General features: G+C 40.3%; 1 protein-coding gene across 1 annotated transcript in view; it reads left to right on the top strand.

Annotated features, from left to right (window-relative positions):
- The window catches only part of LOC119423453 (SH2 domain-containing adapter protein F), a 126831-nt gene that overhangs the window by 98772 nt on the left and 11668 nt on the right, over positions 1-16391 (top strand). Inside the window, exons 5-6 of the mRNA XM_037690849.1 lie at positions 5039-5213; positions 5339-5458. Of these exons, the coding sequence (XP_037546777.1) occupies positions 5039-5213; positions 5339-5458 (295 nt within the window). The remainder of the gene's footprint in view (positions 1-5038; positions 5214-5338; positions 5459-16391) is intronic.

Raw genomic sequence — 16391 nt, 5'->3', positions numbered from 1 at the left:
ACTTATACATCAGGACATCTGTCGTCCAATAAACAGAGTTATTTACTTTTAGATTTGAACCCTGACTGGGCCGGTCTGGCTGAGACAGAGTTAAAATCAAATGATCTTTGTGTTTATAAATGTCTTTCCCAATAGTTTTGTTCTTGTGGAGAACAATATCCAGTGTGATGGCCTTGTCAAATCAGGCTCATTGTCAAAACGGAAATGCAGATTGGAAGAGAAGATATCACATCTACATGTAAATGGGGGCACATTTGTCTGTGCATATAAAAGACCCGTTCCCTTTGTTTTTTGTATGGATTAATTATTCACACTTTAAAGCATTTCTCTTTCACTCTACGTTTGAAAAAAAGTAATTGAAAGATATACAGATTGAGTTTTAAACAGATTCACTAAACTGGCACTTTGGAGGCTCATTCCTTTGTCTTGGAAAACCTAATTAGAGTTTCATTTTGAAACCTTTATAAAAGAATAGAGCATATTTCTAGATGGAGGAATCTTCAGAGATTTGACTTTATAGATTCATCAGCAGCGGTGCTCTCAAACAATTTATTCACAGCCATCTAAGAAATTATTATTTAAGCTCCTGGTGCGCATAATCATAATCAACAGAAAAGTGGTTGGTTTTTTTTTAATGCTTCCTTTTTTAAAACTACAAATTACTGGGTTGTCATACTATTCTGTATGCTTTTGTTTGCAGTGGGTTCCAATAAAAAAGCAGACCTGTTAATCATTCCACACATCCTAACTAGAAAACTCAATTTTCACCTCACAATGCAGCAGGCAATGACACACATCAGCCCTCAGAGTAGTCATCCTTTTTGATAAGAGTATCATTAGCAAATGAGAATTAATTAGCCAACTTAATTAGAGAAAATTGCTCAGTAGTATGTGCAGCTGGGGATGGGGGGTAGTCGAGTCATTGGCAGTAAATGTTGCTTTATCTTTGTTTTGGCCTTTAAAAATGTCCCATTCCTTTTTTTATATTACTTCCATTTTTAGGATTTTTTGTGCAGTTTAAAGGCAACTGTAAGACATCCCATCATTGTCCCCGTGGCATTCTTTTTGTAATAGGCTGAGCTCTGTCCAGCTCTGTATTGCAATTTCTCATCCTGTTGATAGGCTTTGCTTTAATCATGGAAATGTCCTTTTGACATTTATGTTTATCTGGTTCCAAACAAATCAGCTTGCTTTCACAGAAACCCTTCTCCTCCACTATTTTCCTCTTTGCTTCTTTATAGCTTTCTCTGAAGGAATCTACATGCAGGAAGGGGACAGGTCTCTCAGCCATCAGTCACCATCTCACTGACAGTTCAATCTGATGCACAGATTCCATTTGCTGCACTTTACAAGCCGCAGCGCTGATAACAAACCCAGATACCCCTGTACGTTTTAGTGTGTCTGTGGGGAAGTTTCGTGTGCATGTGCTCGTGCGTGTGAGCATGTTTTCACACTCCCATACTTCTTAAGCTGCCTTTTGTTCTCCTGTGAGCCAAACCCTCCTGTCAATCTCCTGTCGGCCATGTCTCGGACCGTGCGCTCCTGAGAGTGAGCGAGAAGGGAATTGGTTCGCCTCGTTCCCACTTGTATTCAGCCTTAAACCCCAACTCTGCAACAGTTCGAAGCTATTTTAGGCGAGGCTGGCAAACAACGCAGACATGAGTCCATTCACACTTGAACAAATATAATGATGGCTTTAGTTTGCTTTTCTTCAGAGTAATGCTTTTTCTTCTGGAGCTATGCTCACTTTCTGTGGAAAAGATTCGGCTCTGAAAGGTAAGGTTGATTGAATGAGCTCCCCAAAGACAAGCCGCTAAACCATTTGATGGTGGAACCAAGAAAAAAAAGTTTACCCAAGGTCACAAAAGGCCCTGATTGATGCAATTTGACAAGAGGGAGAATTACTTTTAGAAGAATGATGAACATGTGAAGAGTTGAGGTCAGGCGATGGACTGTGTGGGGAAAATACCAAAATGGTCACGATAATGAGTTCTATAATCCAGAGAAATAGCTTTAATGGTCAGTTGGACTCTGGCATTACATGCAAATAAATTTCTCTACCTTTCTTTTATTTTAGACACATTCTTTCACACCATTTTCTTCCATTACTGACAAGCAGGAGTGAACAGAGTAAAAGACATTTAGAGCTCAAGAGACAGGTTCAGAGTTTGTTACATGGAGAGATGAAGAGAGTGTGACGGGGAGAAGAAGAGGGTGAGAAGTGGGACCGAACATATGCAAACAGGAAGAGTGAAATTGAAAGCGAAGTGGGGAGAGCAATTGGCTCCATCTTCATGTTGTGATCTGTCAGCGTTGACAGGGGCTGAGTGGAGCAAACATGCATCTCCTGTGTCCCCATGGTCAGTTTCCATGGAAACGCCATTTCTCACCCCAACACATGTACAGTATTTTTGTCTGCCTTGCTTTATGTTTCCAGTCATCAGCATGAGGCTCAGATGAATTGTATGATAGAATAGAGAGCCTATAATGTCTTTCGGATCCACTTACATGCAACACAGGAGCATCATTTGACTGTCTGCAGCCTAAGCATAACGCTGCGGGAAATGGAGCAGCAGCTCAAATTCTTCCACGGGTCTGAGGTTAGACCCACAATTTACCCAGCTGTCATGCAGTGGTACAATGTGGCTGTCATTGTCGGAGTTAGACATAGACCCTATAACAAACAGGAGTGCAGAGGCCAAGATAACAATCAGCCATTTGGAATAATCATTTCCATGAGTTTATGTTTAGGGAAACGCATCAGTGAGTTCAAGGCCAAGGAGTTCAACCCAGGGTTGAGTGTGGAGCATAACGGGAGCCCCCTAGTGGTTGGACATAAACCAGCAGCAATCTATGTCTGACATAAGATGCTAATGGATCACGTTCAGTCACGTCCATTACAAGAAAAGGATATGGAGAACTAAAATAATGCTTTACTAATATACATTATTGTTTTGTCCATTTTTGCAGCATGTCTTTTTTTTTTTTAGGTCCAAAGGGCTAAGATTTATTCTGTAATATTTATGTTGATTTGACTGCTGCAAAAACAGCTGAAATGATGACTGATGGAAACTGAAATGCTCAAAAATGCTTCATGCTTGAGTAAACATAAAAAAACAATTAGTTACCACAGACCAGATTATAAAACCCTTAGAATTACTGATTTCTACCTACTGTTCACATTTTTCATTCATTTAACCTTTATTTATACAAGTTAGTCTCATTGAGCCTCGAGGACTCATTTACAAGAGAGACCTGTTTTAAGCAAAGAATACAGTTGAGGTACAGACAACAGTAGACAATCATAAAAAGCATAAAGTGGGGAAAAAGAATAAATAGAAGAAATTATATGAAAATAAAACAAAACAACAGATACATTAAAAAGTGATGTAAAATACTAAAAACAAGAAGTATAGTTAATTACTATAGTTACTTACTATAATTAATATAGTTAATTACCAAAGAAACATTGGTGTTTTCCATCCATCCATTATCTTTACCCGCTTTTTCATTTTCGAGTCGTGGGGGTCACTGGCTCCCAAGTCTAGCCGTCACTGTGCGAGAGGTGGGGGACACCCTGGACAGGTTGCAAGTACATCACAGGACATTGGTGTTTATTTCTTTTTTTTTTTCCTTAAGTTATCTTAAATTAATTTAAAATTAGTCTCATGTAGCCTGAGTGATTGATTTGAATCACCAACCCTTCAGCTCAGTGTGAGCCAGGAGCACTTGGCCAATTTACAACCTGTACAGTGTAATGCAATCCTCTTGAGTGGAATGCAGAGTCTAGACTTGTGTAGGTCCGTCTGCATTGACGTGCTGTTAGGATCACAGTGCCTGTTTGTCTGTCTGTCTGGTCAGGCTGGGTAATTAAACACTGGGTGCAAGACTGACCATTAGTGATTGTGGACAGCAAACAGACAGTGTGAAGTTTCATGCTGCATTAACCCCTTCCATCAGAGGCCCAGCTTCTTTACCCTTAAAGCAGCATCAATCCCAGCTAAAGCTTTGTCATACGTCTGATGCAGCAAACCACCCCTCTGCTATTGCTTGAGAAGGGTGTCAGTGGCTCTAAATAGTTTTCTTTTCCCAAAGCTTGGGGTGTTTTGACATCAATTATAGTGATGGATGACTGTGGAAAAATGGCTGGATTTCCCCCTCACACAGCTGACCACCTCTCATGATCACCACTCCAACCTCCTCTGTCCAGTCTTTCAATCTCTCCGCCTGTGTTGCCCTTTCATAGTGATGGGAATTCTCTTTATCTGTCTCTCTTATGTTTGCCTCTGTAAATAAACATGCATGCTGATTTGGCAGAGATAATACTCCGTGTATTCTCTGGCTGTCATGTCACAGGTCATCTCATACCCCAGTGTATCATCAAACACTTTCCTGGGAAGTTGCCAAAAAAACACTTGTCATGCCCACAGCTGACCGTGGGATTTGAACAGCCAGTTAACTGTTTAACTTGCACAACTTTTATGTGTGAATGGTCTCAGTGCATGTTTCCAAATGTGGATATTTGCTCACACAGGCATTTCAGATGTGCTTCTTTGCACATTTGTGTGTCCTCTAAGAGTGAACACGCTCGCAAATACTTGACATGGATGCATGGAGTGGTTTGAATGTAATAAAATATGTTTACATGTGTGTGTTATTTTTTTTTCTTTCACTGGAATGTGACACAGTGGGGAAGTACAGATTTATTGTCTCTCCCATAGTGTGTGCACGTCCTTCAGTTGGATGTGTTGCACAAATTCACTGTGTAGGTGTCTCTTTGCAAAAGCACAACCTGGATTGTAGTTCTCACACGTTTGCACTTGCCTACTTCAACAAACACATGTGACGTTAGATTATATTGGAAGCTTTACAAATATCTGCTGCCTGTTGCACTCACAAGTGACCTTAATTTGACTTCTTGTTAAAGTGCCTGCACAGTATGTTAAATATTGGGTTTTATGAATTTATATTTCAAAAGACAGATTGTTCTTTCAGAATAGAATCTTTTCAGCTGTTTTTTTCTTTCTTTTTCACACAGTCCAATTCGATGATATGGAAAAATGTCGGATGTCACCCACAAAGGATGGGAAAACCCGCCCTCTGCAGCGCCATTCAAGTGGCTGTCTGGTCAACACCAAAATGACTTCACTGGACCACAGCAACTCCTCTCTGGGGGAGAGGATTGACCCCACGATGTCTCTGGAAAGCCAGTTGTGAGTCTGATCTTGGTGTTTTATTTTTCAAACTCCATTTTGCTTTGATTTACTTTGTCTTTATTCTAATACATATCTACTTCCCATTCTTTTTGTCCATCTCTTCTTTTTGATGTCGAGCACAGCTGGTATCATGGAGCCATCAGCCGGACAGATGCAGAGTCTTTGCTCAGCCTGTGCAAGGAAGCCAGCTATCTTGTAAGAAACAGTGAAACCAGCAAGAACGACTACTCCCTCTCACTTAAGTAAGGACACTTCAACAACAACCATAAACGGTGTCTATGGGATTTACAGAAAAACTCATGGAAACACATTTTATAATAGCTACGTATCCTTACTGGTGGAGTACACACTATGAACAAGTTAAATACCTGTCTCCAATTAGGATGATGACTCTTTTGTATGGTAATGATTTTACCCTTCACACCTACAAATATCACCCCTGCTTAGTCCTTCACATCTATTTTGTAATCCTCCCACCCTTCCTTGCCGCCAACAGCTTCAGCCCCTCGCTTTGCTGATGTGCCTAAAACTCACTTATTTGTGCCCTTTCATTGGCCCCACTTGATGCTGTATCCAGCAGAGGGCTCAAATGAACTGCTCTGATTGGTTTAGTCTACAGTGTGGCATTTAAAAGAGGTCACTTTAGTGTGAAGACCTGCAGTCCTGACACATCCTATATCTTTGATGTAGCTGTAGTTTACCATTTTTAATTTTATTTATTTATTATATCAGGTGTTTGTCCAGGTGCCATGGCAACAGCCTCCAAAACATAACCTGAAACTCTGAAAGCTTCCTCCTCCTCCTCCTCCAGCTTTCCTTCTTCAGGGGTAGCCACTGCGAGTCATCCTCCTTCATCTCACTCTGTCCTCACTCCATCTACCTCCATGTCCTCTCTAATTGCATCCTCTTTGCCCTTCCTCTTTCTCTTTGTCCTGGCAGCTGCATTTCTAACACTCTTCTACCAATATACCCACTGGCTCTCCTCTGAACTTGTCCAAACTATCTCAGTCTGGCCTCTCTAACTTTATCTCCCAGTTGTTCAACCTGTGTTTTACCTTTGCTTATTTCATTCCTAAACTTATCCATCCTTGTCACACCTAAAGAGAACCTCAGCATCTTCATTTCTACCACTTCCAGTTCTTTATCCTGTCTTTTTTTGTCAGTGCCACTGTCTCCAAGCCATACAATATAGCTGGTCTCACCACTGTCTTGTAAAATTCTATTTTGACCTTTGCTGCCACTTTTTTGTTGCAAATCACTCTTGAAACTTTTTTCCACCCACTCCATCCTGCTTGGACTCTCTTTTTGCTGCTTTACCACACTCCATTTTCCTGGACCGTTGACCCCGAGTACTTGAAGTTGAACTCCTTGTAGCTTCATTGTTCCACCAGCCTCCCTCTCCTTCACACGCGTACTTTGTCTTACTACAACTGAATTTCATTCCTCTTCTTTCAAGTGCATACCTCCACCTCTCTAAGTTATCTTCCACCTGTTCCTGTTCTCACCACAGTTCACATCATCTGCGTACATCATAGTCCACGCACTGATTCCTGCCTGACCTCATCTGTTAGTCGGTCAAACACCAGAGCAAACAAGAATGGGCTCAGAGTAGATCCTTGATGCAATCCCACCTCCACCTTGAAGCTATCTGGCACTCCTACAGCACATCTCACCACTGTCCTGCTGTCCTTATACATGTCCCATATCAGTCTGACATACTTCTCTGCCACTTCAGATTTCCTCATGGAATACCACACCTCCTCCCTCGCCACCATGTCATATGCTTTTTCTAAATCCACAAAGACACAATGGAGTTCTTTCTGACCCTCTTTGTACTTCTCCATCAACATCCTCAAAGCAAAGATGGTATCTGTGGTGCCCTTTCTTGGCATGAAACCATAATGCCGCTTACAAATAGTCACCTCTCATCTAAGTTTAGCTTCCACAATTCTCTCCCATATTTTCATTGTATGGTTCATCAATTGAATTTCCCTGTAGTTGCTACAACTTTATGCATCACCCTTGTTCTTAAAAATGGGCACTAGCACACTTTTCCTCCACTCCTTAGGCAGTTTCTTACCCTCAAATATGCTATTGAATATTTGAGTCAAAAATCTCACTGCAATCTCTCAAGACATTTCCAAATGTCCACTGGTCCACTGAAGCCCTACTGCCTTCCCCTTCATCATTCTGCTCAGAGCGTTCCGAGCTTCACCCTCACTAATCTTTCCCACTTCCTGGTTCACAGCTTCTATGACGTCTACTCTTCTTTCCCTTTCATTCTTTCCATTCGTTAGCTCCTCAAAGTCCTCCTTCCATCTTACCGTCTTCTTCTCCTTGGTTGTTAGAACATTACCATTTTTATCTTCAAAAAGCCTAACCTGTTGCACATCCTTTCCAGCCTGATCTTACCGTCTTGCCAATCAGTGCAACTCATTCTCACTCTCTTTAGTGTCCAGCCTCCCATACAACTTATCATACACTTTCTGCTTTGCCTTAACTGCCTCCCTCTTTGCTCTTTGTTGCTTCTCCTTATATTCCTGTCTCATCTCTTCAGTCATGTCACTGTCATGTTTCTTCTCTTTCGTTGAATAGTTTCCTGCACTAAAAAAGTGGACCAATGTTCTTACACAACACAATAATTTAAATTGTGTTATTGCTATTTCACTTGTTTGAGTATTATTGGGCAAATTAATAAATTATTTATTAATAATTTCAAAACAGCACAGTCAGATTCATATATCTTGATTGATTGGCCATGGAAGAATACTTCACCATTTTACCTTAATAACCTGAAGTAATTGTTTTAACCTGCTTTGGGTCATTGTCTGTACAAACTGTAAAGTCTTGTTCGAATAAGGTTGTTGGATTTGCCTGAATCTGAGCAGACAGTGCATCCCATTCACTTCAGAATTCATTTAGCTGCCTTTTTCTTCTGTCATATAATCAATAAACACTTGTGATGAAGCTATATTAGAATCGATGGTTGCCCATTCCATCACACTATCTTTACAAGTGTTTTAAAGAAGATTTCATATGTTTTGGATCATTCAATGCACAACTTCTTCATATTTTCTGGTGCAATCTGATCTTAGTTTCATCTTTCCAAAACCAACTGACTTAAAAAGAATATATATATATTGTATCTAATCCGTTTTTTGTATCTTTGGGACTAAATGAAAATTCCTTGATTGATTTCTTTTTTTTTTTTAGTATGTACCAAACTTACACCCCTAATATACCTGCTAAAGGTCTATTTTATTCTGTTTTGTACATTGTTCAAGGAGCTTTTTGAACAAACAAAAATAAAAAAAGACAGCATCATATTTTGCATCAGTTACATTCATGCAGTACAGTGCCCATAAAAAGTATTCACACCCCTTGGATGTTTCACCATTTTACTGCTGTTATAAATCAGTCATGGTCAATATAAATGAGCCTTTTTGACATAAAAAAAAAAAACCTTAGTGAAAACTGATTTTTACAAAGTAATGCCAATAATAAAAAAAAATAATAATTATGTAAAATAAATGATTGCATAAATATTAACCCCCATTTAAAGTGACTCTGCTAATTCAACAGAAGTTCATCCGCTTGGTGCTGGTAGTCTTACATTTAGTGAAGTAGGATGCACCAGAGGGTAGAGGATGTGTTTTACCAAATTGCAGTATGGCACATCTCTGCAAACTCACTATCCCAGCTTGGAAGCATGGTGGTGGCAGTGTCATGCTATGGGGATGCTTTTTGGCATAATGCCCTGGAAGACTTCTAAAGATAGAGGGCAAAATAAGTAACCCAAAATACGGGGGAATCCTGAAGGACAATCTGATCCTGTCTGCAAAAAAAAATGACCTCTTGGGAGACTTATTTTCCAGTAAGACAAAGACCCGGAGGCATACAAGGAAACGACACACAAATGGTTTCAAGTCAGAGTTTTTAAGTGACCAAGTCATAGACCAGACCTGAATCCAATAGAAAAATTGTGGCTTGACTTAAAAAGTGCTGTTCATGCCTGATTCTCATGCAACCTGACAGAGCTTGAGCAGTTCTGTGAAGAAGGATGCAACAATTCCAGGGTCTGAATGTGCAAGACTGATTAAGACTTTTCCACACAGACTCAGTGCTGTGATTGCAGCCAAAGGTGCTAAATGTAAAGAGTGTGAATATTTATGCAGTCACTTATTTTACATTACATATTTTCATATAATTAGCATTACTCTGTAGAAATTTGATTTCACTTTGACATTGAAGGTTTATTTTTATCTTTTTGTAAATGTTTTTTTATTTTTTTTTTTTTTAATCAAAAATGCCAATTTATATTGACCAGGGCTGAATTTTATGGCAACAAAAAGATAAAACATCCAAAGAGGAGAACAATTTGTATATGCGCTGCAATCAGAACTCAAGGTAGTAACATAAGATTTACCCAGATACATGGTAATTGTGAATGTGCAACTTTTTTTTTAAATTTCATTGGATTTAAAGACTGCACAGAGAAAACCAAAATCCTGACCTGCAAAATATTTTAATAGAGTTGCTATGAAATATTTTAAGATTTGTCCCTGGAACTTGAGTTATAAATTAATGTCTACATTTAATTTTTGTGGGACAAACTATATGGTAACTAACACTTAAATAGTGTAAAGAGCAACCAAGATGTCTATTGGGGAGTTGCACCAGGAGCACAACTAATGTAAAATTAAACAACATACTAAACAAAACAGACCAAAGTGACCCCTGTATAGACCAGACTGAGAAAGTCAGATAAAACTTAGTGGATGCATCTCTTTTTAAAATCTTGAGCCTTTTTTTTTTTTTTTTTTTTTACTACAAAGTTACCTAGAATTAATCCACACATTTGTACTGCAAGTGTGAATAAGAGATTAGCTAACGCTCAGGGCTTTACAGCTACAAATAAAATATCTGATTGCTAGATTATAGGATTTACTTGCAACACGACAGGTTTTTTCACTCCATCTCAACCCAACCAGGCAGTGAGACGAGTGTTATAGCACCTATTCAGTATCAGGTGAAGGCATGTTAAATGTTCACTAAGATGCCAACATCATCATTACTTATGAAAAACTGGTTCATGCATTTATCACATCTAGACAGGAATATTGCAATGGTTTATTATCTGGGTGTCCAAAACTTAAAAAAACAGTTAATCCAAAATGCTGCTGCCAGAGTCTTAATGGGAGTTAGTAGGAGAGATCATAGCTCTCCAGTTTTAGCTTCTCTCCAGTGGCTCCCTGTCAAATTCAGAATTGAATTCAAAATCTTACTTCTAACCTACAAAGCGCACAACAACCTAGCTCCATCTTATATTACAGATCGTATTGTTCTATATTTTCCTAACAGAGCACTTCGCTCTCAGACTGCAGGCTTACTTGCGGTTCCTAGAGTTTTCAAAAGCAGAATTGGAGGAAGATTTTTTTCAGTTATCAGGCTCCTCTCTTGTGGAAACAACTTCCAGTTTCTGTCTGTGACACATTGTCCAGTTTTAAGACTGGGCTTAAGACTTTCCTTTTTGATAAATCCTATAGTTAGCATTGGCTTCTTATGCTGCTATAGGCGTAGACCAGTGGTCCCCAACCTTTATTGCGCCACGGACTGGTTTAATGTCAGACTATGTTTTCATGAACCGGATGGGGGGGGGGGAGTCTGAGGGTCCTACCCCAGAGAGAATTTTGGATAAAGTAGAAGCCATTTCCTGCATTCTGGTGTAATTTACAAAGGTTTATTACAGTAGATTAACATGAGACAAAAGATGTAACCTCATTATTGAAATGACTGCAAAGCATTCGTCATGCAAAACTGCTGCAGCTCTGCAGGTGAGGGGTGTTCACTTCAGGACAAATTGAATTTGCTGATTTGTCAGTTGCTTGATTGTCGGTTATAAACATCAACATTAAAAGAAACAAACATTTGAAATATATCAGTCTGTGTGTAACAAATGAATATACAAGTTTCACTTTTTGAATGGAATTACTGAAATAACTCAACTTTTTCACAAATTCTAGTTTTATGACCAGCACCTGTATTTCAAATTGACTTTTAATCACTTTATGTGTGATTTATAAGTTTATTAAGTGCAGGATCAGTTCTCATTTAATTAGTAGATCCCACACCGGAGTCAGCTGAGCCTCGTCATCCTCCTCCCTGCTCGCAGTGATTCACACATCAGATTGTTCACAAAAGTGCAGGAACTTATGTATAGTGCAAAACTTTTATTATATTTGTGCGTTTTAATAAAATTGCCCATGACTTTGAACTTTTAGGGGCGGAGATTTTTTTTGTAAGAGCAGAAGCAGAAATGCGAAGGACCAGCTCTGATGAGAATTCAAAAAAGTTCAAGACAAAACCAGCTCTGATGTGATATTAGAAAGCTTTGTTTTAAAATTATAGTTTTATTTAGTTCATAGTTTTACAGTCACTCTTTGTCAGGCGGGTTGAAAAATATGCAGTGTATTCCTTCAAATGCGCAGACGCGACCGCGCGCCTCCTCCTGTCTGCTCCAGACCACGCAGCTAAATTACTCCACCCGAACGGGCACTGTAGAACCAATCTGCGCATGCGTCTAACTGAAACTTACCACTTGTGTCATCGAGGTTTATATTCAATCATCCAGGTAAAAATATCCAACAATGTTCAGTCAGTCAGCCAACATTTAGGCAAAGAAGACGGGCAAAAAAATAAAAATGAAACTTCATTCTAAGTTTCCTGATGCATGCTCAATAATCCAGGTAGAAAAATCCAAGAAAGTTCAATCTGGTCCTTTGGACATTCAAAAAAACAAAAAAACAAAACAAAGCAAAAAAAATGTAGAAACGTTTCGTCTCTCATCCAAGAGACTTCCTCAGTCTGAGCTGCTGTTTTCAGCTCAGTCTCTTAAATAGCACCTTCTCAGAGTGGATCAGCCAGTTTTGCTGCTGACAACCAAAACCAGCTGATCACATGCTCAAGAAGGACCATCAGCCTAACAAAGGATCATTAGCACACTGATGGCTATTTACTATTCAAAGGGGGTTGAGTGATACCAGTAATCACAGCATTGTAAGAGGGGGACAATTGAACCCGGAGGCCTCCACCCCTGTTTAATGATGGACGGTTTCTTTTCACAAAGATGGCCTCCTTTACTCCTCTCTCAAACCATCGTTCCTCTCTGTCCAGGATGTGAACATCTTCATCCTTGAAAGAGTGACCGCTGGCCTGGAGATGAGTGTAGACCGCAGAGTCCTGGCCTGATGATGTTGATCTTCTGTGCTGGGCCATCCTTTTGGCCAGTGGCTGTTTAGTTTCCCCGATGTAAGACTGATCACAGCCCTCCTGACACTGAACAGAATACACAACATTACTCTGTTTGTGCCGGGGGACTGGATCTTTGGGATGAACCAGTCTTTGCCGTAATGTATTTTGGGGTTTAAAAGCCACTGGGACGTTATGTTTAGAAAATAAACGTCTCAGTTTCTCTGATACTCCCTCAACATATGGAATGACCACTGGTCTGGGTCTGGGTTCCTCCTTTTCACCTGATGGCTGACTGGAGTCCTGTTTGGGTTTCTTCTCTGCTTTCAGGAAGGCCCAGTTAGGATATCCACATTGCTCTAGAGCCTGTTTTGTGTAGGATTTCTCCTTCTGCCTGGCTCCTGAGCTAGTGGGGATGCTGTCTGCTCTGTGATACAGAGTCCTGATGACTCCTAACTTGTGCTCCAAAGGGTGATGGGAGTCAAACTGCAAATACTGGTCTGTGTGGGTGGGTTTGCGGTACACCTCGGTTTGCAAAAGTCCTCTATCAGAGACTGAGACCTCACAGTCCAAGAAAGCCAACTTGTCATTTTTTACATCTTCTCGTGTGAACTTGATGTATTTATCCACAGAGTTGATGTGGTCAGTAAAATGTTGGACTTCCTGAGATTTAATTTTAACCCAGGTGTCATCAACATACCTGAACCAATGACTTGGTGGTGTCCCTGAAAAGGACGTCAAGGCTCTCTTTTCTACCTCCTCCATGTACAGGTTGGCAACAATAGGAGAAACTGGAGACCCCATAGCACACCCATGTTTCTACCTATAATATTGTGCTCATCTCCAGGCCAGCGGTCACTCTTTCAAGGATGAAGATGTTCACATCCTGGACAGAGAGGAACGATGGTTTGAGAGAGGAGTAAAGGAGGCCATCTTTGTGAAAAGAAACCGTCCATCATTAAACAGGGGTGGAGGCCTCCGGGTTCAATTGTCCCCCTCTTACAATGCTGTGATTGCTGGTATCACTCAACCCCCTTTGAATAGTAAACAGCCATCAGTGTGCTAATGATCCTTTGTTAGGCTGATGGTCCTTCTTGAGCATGTGATCAGCTGGTTTTGGTTGTCAGCAGCAAAACTGGCTGATCCACTCTGAGAAGGTGCTATTTAAGAGACTGAGCTGAAAACAGCAGCTCAGACTGAGGAAGTCTCTTGTGTAGATGAACAGATGCTGGGATATATTCATCATTTAACGCGGGTTCCTCATTTTTCTGGACTGAATAAAACGTGCATTGAATTTAAGGAAATGCAAAGGTGAGACGTCATTTATATTTGACCCATCAAAATGAATGCGGTCATTTATTTACAGAATCAAATTTAACATCAAACATTTACATTAATTTGGCAAATTATGAAAATAACAACAAAGCAATCACTCAGGAAAAATCATACGGCCATGATTTTTCCGTTGCTGCACCACAGGCATTTATAAAACTGTACAACTATGATCTTTTACCCACACGGATGTGAATAAGCACTTTACACAGACGTTTCTAAATATCTGGAAGAATTTCTACTTGATAGAAAAGTTTAGAGATGAAAGAAGTTTAGAGGGAGTTAAGATGGTATGGGAGGGGAAGAATGTTCACCAGAATTGACACTCTCCATCAGAACTCAGCTCTCCATCGGTACGCTTAGTAGGAAACTTGATCCATTACCTTTCTGAAGATTCATCAGCAGATATGGAGTTCCGTTAACGCTACCTGTCCAGCGTCTCCTGATTGTGGCTGTAGCTCGTCAGAAGTAGAGCTAGTGATAGTTATAATCCCATGGAACTCGGAAGAGCTTTTGTCATGTCAGGATCATCCTGTCTCCGACAGAACTCGAGCAGAACCAGCAGAAAACTCTCCAGCAGAAAACTCCCACCGAACTCTAGCAACTACTGAACTCCAGAACTCTTAGAACTCTGAGTAGATCAGGAAGTACTGACATTTTAAAGACTCTTTCCCGGTTCACTTTTGGGAGTTGTTCATTGGTCAGAAACGACCAGACGGGGTGTGTTTTGTGACGTAAGAGGTTAGAGACAGCGAGAATTGTTATGAGACAGATCAGAAATGTTCTCACAGACAGAGAGAGTTTTGTTTTGGCGTGTTTCAGAAACAGGTGCAAAACATCTATATTTACGTCTGAGAGGATTCTAAAACATGACAGTTTTAACATAACAACTTGTTTTTCGTTTGACTCCAACCTTGGAAACGCACACACTTGCTCATTCAAAGGCAGAAATCAGAAAATGCATAAACTCTGTAACAGCTTTTAACATGAGTTCTAACTTTGCATGAGAATAAAAATCATTACTCAGTTAATAAAATTGATTAGTTCACTGCAACATCTAAAATGGTTTGAACTAAGACACTTTGATTATCAACATTTGTAAAATAGTAATGATAATAAAAAGAGAGTGTTCTTTTCACTTGAATCTTCAAGAAAGAAAGTCTCAGGATGGGTGAACCTGTATTTCTGAGTTCAAATGAATGAAATGACAGTTCCTGTCCCACAAGGTTCTTAAGGTCAAGATTTTGACCTTAGACTTAGTTTTTGACATGGGCCTAGTCCACTACAGTCCCCCCTTTGGAAATCATCGCCTGTCCATGGAGATGAATTCCAACCGTGGACTTACGCCGTCGATTGTCCTTGAAGCTTGATGTAATCCAGCAAAGAAACAAGAGTCAAGAGTAATCCAGCAAGGAAAACAAAAGTCAAAAGTAATCCAGCACGGAAAACAAAAGTCAAGGTAATTCCACAATGTTGATTATAATCCCATATCGTCTCGATAATTCCATTGTAGCAATGCTTTAACCCCTTGGAAACACAGTCTGTAATCCATTGGAAAAAGTCATATAATCCACAACGGTAAATCCACAACGATTGGAAGTGTTGATTAATCAGCATACAGAGGGGTACCCTTGGATTGAACTGAAGAAGCGGCCACCGGATGAAGAGTGGAGACCAACGTCAGGATTGCAGGTCGCCTCCAGCGAAGGTTGTCTCCAGCGACGTCCAGCCTGTGCCGTTCTGGTTCAATGTGTCATGCAATTATGTGGTTTAAGGTGGGCTTATGAAGGGGATTTTACATAAGGCCTTAAACTATATGCACCTGGTGTGTACGCTATAATGGTTGGGAACAGCTACAACTACCAGTTAAGGGGTGGAGCATGCTGAAAGGGGTAACTACAGGGGTTTAAGCCTATAGAAAAGGGTTCCAAACTATTTTTCCATTTCTAACTTGGCTTAAGTTAGCTTTACATGGCAAAATATAGTTTGGTTCAAATGTCTGTTGTCTTTTAGACGAACGACTTGAGATTGGGTGTTTGGTTTCCCCATAAATGTTTTGGAAGTCTATGGCGAGACTTATCAAAAAGAATTAGCTATCCCCCCCGAATAGAATTGTTCGAGTAGGTTCGGCTTAAGCGATGTGAGATCAATGTAGATTATGGTACTTAAGGTAACAATAATATACATTGACTCCGCAAGGATTGCAATTTAGCGAATGAACTGCATGTTGGCATGGTCAAAGGCTTCTTAGTCTCTAACTTAACTTACACACAAGATACATTCTTACCACAGAAACAACCAAAATCAACTAAACAACGTTTCAACACCGACAAGAGTAGTGACTAAGCATCTAGAAACATCGTTTCACTGCTTCTCCTCACCCTGGTTGTCAGTTTCAGTCGCGCTGTCCCGTGTGAGTGGCTTCTTTGCGGACCCGCTTACGCGAGGCATAATCATATCGAGGTGCGCTGCATGGCGATCCACGTCGACTCGGAGTGACGTTTGGCCCCGGAACAGGGATGCGAGTATCTCACACAATACGAGGGTTATCGTCATTAGCAGGGCTATGATTAATGTGTCCGCGCTTGACCACGC

Source organism: Nematolebias whitei, chromosome 2, assembly GCF_014905685.2.
Source record: "Nematolebias whitei isolate Nwh7 chromosome 2, NemWhi1, whole genome shotgun sequence".
NCBI classification, from domain to species: domain Eukaryota; kingdom Metazoa; phylum Chordata; class Actinopteri; order Cyprinodontiformes; family Rivulidae; genus Nematolebias; species Nematolebias whitei.
The sequence above is the reverse complement of the archived record's forward strand: the minus strand, read 5'-3'. Positions and strand labels throughout refer to the sequence as shown.